We start from the raw sequence: 8,076 nt of genomic DNA on the forward strand, positions 1-8,076 counted from the left end.
TTGCCCCGATCCAAGTGCAGCACCCTGCATATATTTTATGACTGCAGTCAGAGAAGAAGCCTGGAGCTTTTAATAATTATAAACATGTTGAGAATGCATTTTTCTTCAACTGAAAGACATACCTCAAAATGTTGTCATTTTAACTTACCCTCTTTTAATAGACTCTAGAAACTGAGCATTTTTTGGGTCTGTATAGGATCTCAACTCGCCATCATCTAAACTGAAGCCATTCCTCCATAGTTTCAGCAAAATTTGAACCTATGAAGCAGAAATGGTTAAATTAAAAAAAGCAAAGACAGACAAATAAGGTATTTCAATTTCATACAGGTCAGCTATACAATTTTTGTTCTATACTTAACACATTGTGTAGCAGACCACAAACAAGAACACAAATGACAAAAGAAGAACAGAGCACTGCACTGTAAATATCATTGTTAGAACCCTTTAAGAAAAGCAAATAATACGTAGAGACTACTACCTATTTCAAGACCACTTTTACACTTGGGGAAAAAGAAGATCTTAATCTGCCATCCATGACATAACAGATGATACAGTCACTCTGCAGTGATCTGCATAGTGTTCCAACTACTTTCAAAAACAATATATGCTTCTTGTTGATAAATTTAGAAATAAATCCATAAAATTACAAATTACTGCTGTTACATCAGTTACAGTGAAAACTATTCTTTCCTCAAATTATTACATGCTGACCTCCACTGAAGTAGATACTAGCGTCACTCAGTTCAAATGCTGAGAATCCTGCAAACCTGTCTCCTTCACTCCCTTCTTTTTTTGTTGTGTGCCTGAATGTCCAGCCAGAGCCTTTCACCTTCGGAGCCTGCATCCCTCTTCCCTGCAAGTGCCTTGCAGTCCAGCACAACTAGGCTTCCCTAGCCAGTAAAACTGACCTTCCCTTCGAAAATTGTCCCAGACCCACTTATGGTAACCCCATTGCTACAGGCTTCAGCTCAGTAGAGCTGACTTATACTTAGAGGGTAGGAGGATTACTTGAGAGGGTAGAAGGCAGCAGCTCCAGGTGTGACATGATAGCACCCTCCCCACCTGAACAACATCCCTTGGCCTTACTCATGTCTTGGTTTTGGTTCTAGGTTAGCTTAACATTTGCTCCAGCCATTCACACAATTGGCAAAGCACAGAGAACCTTGTTTTTCCCCACACTCTCCCTCACCTCCTGCTTTTTAAGCGAGAGGAAAGAAAGGCCAAACAAAAGGAATCTAACCTGCTGCTTCACCATTCCTAGAATACAATCTCCAGTTTGAGACTGGCTAATTTGCAAGCCACAGCAAGAAACAATTCCTAACCTAAGAAGACTAAAATGTTAGCGTAGCTAAGAGAATGCAGAACAGCTGTAGGAAAGTAATTGAAAGGAATGTCTGCTAAAAATTTCAAAGTAATTTATGTCAGAAAATTCCATAATGGAGGCATTACAGATATTCAATGAACATCAGTCCTCTGTGGACACTTTAACAATTTCTACTTAACTCATACCTAATATTTAGATATTAGTTTTTCCTCATTGACATAGTTACAGTAATACTGGCATTTCAAGCTGTAAACATGACTATGCAGACATCTGCTGGCGATTCTTTTTCCTGATATTAAGAATTTTACTTACGTCTTGGTTTTCTCCATATATGTATTCAGAGTGCTTTTGTGATGAGTCACCCAACCTATATCCACCACCAGAAAATGACTGGGAAAAAAATGCATAGAAAAACTTATTGAAATAAATATCTGGAATGGTTTATTAAAATTCTTACCTAGGTGCAAATAAAAGCCTCAGCAAGCTTGCTCCTGTGATAAAAAGCAAATACACTGTTCTAACCTGTGTATTTTCTAAGTGGAAAATTATACCTAGTAACCATAATCAGGCTAAGCAGGTTTTATGGGATGCATTTCCGTTTCTAATCTGTATACTTTTTTCAAACATTAGTAATTCAACAGATAAGAAATTTTGACTGGGATGCAACCGCAGTTTATTTTTTTTAAAAATCAATTTTAATTTAAAATAAGGCAACTAATACCAGTTCAGGTTGATTTCTAATGATTCCCCCTGAAACTGTATGGTTCCTCCCTACTTTATTTTCTAGAGTGAGGTATTTGAGGACAGATAATACACAACTGTGTTGATCAAATCCTCTGCTATTCGCAAACCACAAAAAAGTCTATTTGCTCTCATGTAGTTAGATGAGTTTCAGAAAGACTAATGTAAACAGAGATCAAAGTATCTTTAACTTTTACCTTAGCTTTACTGTAATCACCAGATGCTCTTGAGGACTCATCTAACGGGACAGCCCCATGTTCTTTTGCTTCCTTGAAGAGTTCAGCAACAATTTTACTTGGATTATTAGAAGCCCCAGAAATCTGTAATGCTCTATATTCCGAGTCACCTGAATAAAATCTTTAGAATAGTAATGTTCATAAGCAATACTGTTTTATATGACAAACATAATATCCCTCTTCCCATCAAAAGAAAAAAAACATTATGACCAAAGAGCCAAATTCAGCACAAAACCTTTTCATTCTTACCAAAGAAATCTTCCACTTGGTTCTGACCTTCGCAGTAATACTTCTGGAACAGACGTGAGAGGTTAGGGGCTGAGGCCATATGTTTAAGTGAACACAGCCCTGATGCAGCCGAGGCTTTATACATCTCATCTTATGTGGATGCCTCCTGCTCCCAGAAAGACCGATGTCCTCAGGGGTGTCCTGTGCATGGGACCATGCCCCGGCTGGTTAGGATACAGATTCATAACTAACGCTAACACTGTCTTGGCAGAACAAGCCTAAAACTGTTGTTGGAAAACCTAAATAATGCCACAATTCGATCTTTGAATTTAAAAATTTAGTATATTTCTATTCCCGCCAATATCAGAAATTGAAAGTTTTAAAACAATTTAATTAACCTTTCAAGGCATTTTAAAAAGCTGCTGTGAAAGCTAATTTGTGTTCTTTTTCTTCAACACAGCCCCACTCCCAGCTCTTGAAGATAACATGTAAGAGAAAATAATTCTGTTCAAAACTTTATCTGTTTGAGTATGAAGATCAAGATATTCCTTCAAGATTATCTTGAGGAAAACATGGTAGATTTCTAAATACCAATGGAACATGTAATGTAAAAAAATTTGTATATAAATACAAAACCTGTCAAACCCGAAAGTGTTTTGTCTTTGATTATAAGAAGCGCTAATAACTAATAAAATAGGTGCTTTCTACTTTCCTTAACTTTTTCACTTAACCACATGTGAAACTGTCTCTCAGGCCAATTACTTCAAAATGCTGTTGATTTCACCATATTTTACAATTACCCAAAACCAGTAGCGGGTATGAAGGTGCTGTATCATCCTGCTTTTATACCATCTAACCGGCAATCCCTTAGTATCATCTCTCCTTTGCACATAAATCTGTATTTAGTATCCCAACTGCCATTTATATGGAAAATCTTTCATTATTAGATTTAAAAGAATTACAGTGGTAGGGAGATGAAACAAGAATTCTCATCAGAATTTGTATTCAAGAAATAAAGCATTCAAATATTTGAGTAATAGACATACAGAACAATTCAGGATACCTGAGAAAAGGCAAAAAAGCTTTTGAGTCCCAGTGTAAGTTACAACTTTTACATCCATACAGTCACTTGTTAAGGCATTGGCAGGTCCTAGATCACTACAGCCAGATTCTGCTAAACATAGTTTCACTACAGCAGTGTACAGCTAACACTTCAATAAGTCACATAGCACCTCTAGTTACTAGCTCTTTGCAGGATACACTTAGCTCACACATATTTTGAAAAACTGGGGGGAAGCAAAGTGTAAATGTCACAAAAAACTCCAATTACTTTCACAATTGTTAAATGACTTTTTTTTTGTTTTAAAAATACCTTTGGTTTTCTTTGTCATCGCTCATGCTTCTCTCTGGTTTTCTCAGCCTTCTAAGAGAATCAATTTTAAGACTGCCAAGAGAATAAAATATAAAGTTTGAAGATGACTGGTACATATACTTCACCAAGTACTTCCTATCTAACTTCTGAAACGACTTATTCTTCAAAAACTAAGGATATCAAGTTGTTGGGGTGTTTTTGTTCTCACCATACTTTTTTTTCTCCCAAGTACAGAGCCATGGATGCTTCTCAGAGAATAAGCAGTAAAGGGCATGTGCATGGCAGAGTCATTTTGCAGCAACAGTTGGACTAGATGACCATTTTAGGTCCCTTCCGACTCAACTATTCTATTCTAGCACAGGCTACACAGAATTCCGCTTTACGGTGGTCCCACAGATAACACAGGTAATATACAAGCTCAACAGCTGTTTCAGAACCTAGTTTACCAGAATTAATTACACTGCAAATTCTGTCCACATTTTAGCTGGTTTTGTCAAGACACAAGTTGCCTGATGACATCAACATTGGCTTTCTTTGATGCCCTGGAGTCCCTGTCTATGAGGATCCTAAAAATTAAAAAGTTCTCACTTCTATTTTACACAAGTTTAAAAATACATTGAATGGCAACATCACAAAGACTTTCAAAAGATGATTAAAACGCAGAATCAGATTCTGTTTTATGATAGGGACAGACTGATAAGCTACCACAGACCAAGCTACGGTTGTCAGCTTGCAAAATGCCCGGAAAAGATGTTTTTATCCTGTAGTAATTGATGATAAAATTCATTAACGCAAGATGTATGTGAGGGAGCCGACTACCGTGGGATAAGAACATACACACAATCTGCTACATGAGTAATGGCAGATCACTAGTTCAGATTTACGGAATTTCTCTGATTACTATACCTTTGAAATCAAAGTGTAGCAGAGCAGGCCACTGCTTTTTTAAGTATCAGTGTTGATAAAACAATGTAATTCTGTATCCCAGTGAAGGATCCCCTTCTTATTATTTCTCAGAAAAAGATGTATTGTTATGGACTTAGGTCATGGGCACTAGAAATGCTTTTATCTCTTCTATTTTCTTCCTTTGTTGCATTGTAGGTTTTGTGGGGCTTGTATTTTTGTGACAGTAGTCTTAAGTTTCTTAAAGGAGCTTACATAACATGACAGCATATACAATATGGTGTTTGTTCCAGCAGGACCCAGAGACATTCTTCTATACCTGCAATTGTGGAAAGCAAGACGTGTAGATGACTTCAAGAGCAGCGCTACGTTTCCTTGCAATTAACACACTGCTCACCTGAGAGCAAACTGAAGTCTACTGAAAGAAAAAAGTCTCATTTTGGATACCATGCAAATAGCAGCCATCTCTTCTTTCTCAGACAGATTCCAGTATGATTGCCAATAAAAAGCAAGCATATGCCAATGGCTATCACACTGAAGTATTTGAGATACTGTATTGCAGCTTCTCCTTCCGTTGGAGTGAGAAGTTGTAACTTCATGATATGTGTTGGTAAATGGAGCTGTTTGCTTTATTCGTCTATGAACTGTGTTCTATGTAGCTGGTAAGTCAACTTAGGTGGTTTCATCAAAACAAACGAAAAAACCTCACTAAAAAGCTATTACTTTCCAAGTGTCACATACTGTGCTAAAACCCCCTTCCTGAAGATCTGCATTTGCAGATGCACTTGAAGCACGGCTCTGGTAACTATGATCTTTTCTGCTGCTTAACCTCCTTTAAAACAGAGATCCATATCCGCAGCAGCAACTGAAGGACAAGCCAAATACAAGACTTGTTACAGCATCACTGACAGTAACAATTAAAAGACTTCTCTTATTTAAAACAATTTAATTAACAATGAATTTAAAACTGGCAAGATTTCTTTATAAAAAAATTAAAACTACATTGAATCTTCAAATGCTACGTGAACTGCAAACACCGCAGGCCAGCAAAAGTTGGATTTATACACAGATGTATGTCTTTCCTTCCACCTGCCAAACCCAGACAAATTCACTAAGAAGCCCTTCTTATTTCTCTCACCCCATAGGAGCCTATTGCTGAACCTACAAATAATTTTTCAAATGAATATTTGTCTCATCAGGTAGTGACATAAGTACAACATTCAAAGCAGCTCACCTCCCAAGTTTAAGTAAGTATGACAAAGTTTTGTGAGCTAGTACAGCACCTATTCAACACATTTCTGAAGTACAAAGCACGTCTTACCTCTGGGATACTTTTGTGTTACTGATCTTTGCAGTTGTTGGTTTGTCAGGATACAATGACTGCCTTTTAGCTTCATCTTCATATAACTCTGCCAAGGCCAACTGTAGAAAAAAGAACCTCTTTTTAGAAGTCTGTAACTCTATATGGAACTACAGTAAATATGGAACAGACATAAGGCAAAAACTAATGCAAAATGTGCACATCACCAGAAAATTAGGAACATTAACATGAGAAATCCCAACTACTTCTCTAAATTCAACCTCCTTTCTGCTTTATGAAAAAAAACACATGATGCTTATTGCCATTGTGACTTGGAACTTGTACTCTGCTGTAATTTGGTTCACACTGCTTCACTAGTTACATTCAGCCTGCATTACATTCAGAATTGCAAGAGTACACACACACATATATATATTAAGCATCATCTCATTAATGCTAACAAGCTAAAATAAAGTGCTAGCAAACCCTCTGATAAGACTGGGAAGCAAATAATAAACTTTACAAACATTTTACACAGAAATGGAAAAAAATGTAACTCAAATAAGCTTATACTGGAATTAAGAACCAATTCAGCCTTGCCAGCTTGCATTCAAGAGATCGTTGCAAATCCTTAAAAAAAAAAACCCCAACTTTTTTCCCACAGGTTCCTCAAACGCTGCCGGATCACTGGCAAGTTCATTTTCAGGAAGTCGTGCAAGGCACATCTAACATGTCATTTTTAGCAATCTTACTTTTGTCCTGAATAATACTCTGCTTTGTTTGACAAATCATCCTTAATGTTGTTCCCAAACTATTTTGTTCACACTACGCAAGTGATACTAACATTTTATCATACGCACCAGAATAGGTACTAGGCTACAATTTCACTACAGTTTCATGTATGAATGTTTTATTCATTAAAATAAAATGAAACATCATCCGTCCTTCAAAACACACTGCTATGAACACAGGATATTAATCCCATACTATTATGATGCATTTTCTGCACAAGGAGAATATGAACTGAGGAACTATACCCAGTGAGAAAATTAAACTGAGTAACAAGACAGCTCAAGAAAACCACTTAAGGCCTCCATTCTGTCCGAAGATACAAGCAAATATCTTTTAGATACATAAAGCTGATGGAGTAAGTCACAGACAACAAGTCCATAAGCAAAGGAATAGGCAAAGATGTACCCCGTACCGTCCCTAATCCAAAGACTGAGGGATGCTGAGGGAGTGTAAAAGGCATGCTCAGGCTTCTGTGCTTTCCTGATCTCTTATAGTGCCACAACAGATCCAAGTACTTAGCTACATGGACCACCACTCTGACCTAGGAGGGTACTTCTTTGGTTTTTAACATTTTATCAGTAACCCTCTACTCAAAATGCGTGTCTGCTTCAGCTGACTAACCTTATGAACCACGGGCATTAACGCAGCCTTTATTACTGTTACACACTATAGCAAAGTTACTCTCAACAAGAACCTATGAAAATCCCAAATAGCAATCAAGAAAAAAAAAATCCATCTTTCTCTGTTAACTACGTACAATTGAATAAAACGGGGGCAGCTGAAGTCACTAAAAGTTTCACCTGTTTTCCAATCAATTTGTTGCTAAAATATCTGGAACCTTCCTACAATTTCAAAGCCACACACAAAAAAGGGAACACTACGAAAAGCATTTGCAAGGAAGCGTTTAACTACCAATGCTGAGTGACACTTGCCATCACACTCCCTCGAAACCTTCCGCATGTGAACCGGGGAAAAGACCTTGTCCTCAGTGTGGGGACGGCCGGTTTCCCGCGGGGAAGGACACTCCCACCAAGCAATGAGGAAATACAACGGCGCCAAAGTAACTTCAAGCGCAGCTCCGAGCCGGCTCCTGAAGTGTGGGGAGATCCCAGCCCGCTCCCCGGAGAGCTCACCACCCCCCGCTCCCTCCAGCGCCCAGTCCTCTTTCAGAGCCCTCCTT

General features: G+C 37.9%; 1 protein-coding gene across 1 annotated transcript; it reads right to left on the reverse strand.

Moving 5' to 3' along the window:
• Positions 1-144: 144 nt before the first annotated feature.
• Positions 145-7,535, reverse strand: LOC104468518 (UBX domain-containing protein 2B-like). Its single transcript, XM_010082693.1, has 6 exons — positions 7,518-7,535; positions 6,126-6,226; positions 3,902-3,973; positions 2,263-2,422; positions 1,637-1,714; positions 145-258 (listed from the first exon to the last, which is right to left on the reverse strand). The coding sequence occupies exons 1-6, from the start codon at positions 7,533-7,535 to the stop codon at positions 145-147; spliced, it is 543 nt and encodes a 180-aa protein (XP_010080995.1).
• Positions 7,536-8,076: the final 541 nt, after the last annotated feature.

The sequence above is a fragment of the Pterocles gutturalis genome, unplaced genomic scaffold (genome assembly GCF_000699245.1).
Source record: "Pterocles gutturalis isolate BGI_N339 unplaced genomic scaffold, ASM69924v1 Scaffold53124, whole genome shotgun sequence".
NCBI lineage: Eukaryota > Metazoa > Chordata > Aves > Pterocliformes > Pteroclidae > Pterocles > Pterocles gutturalis.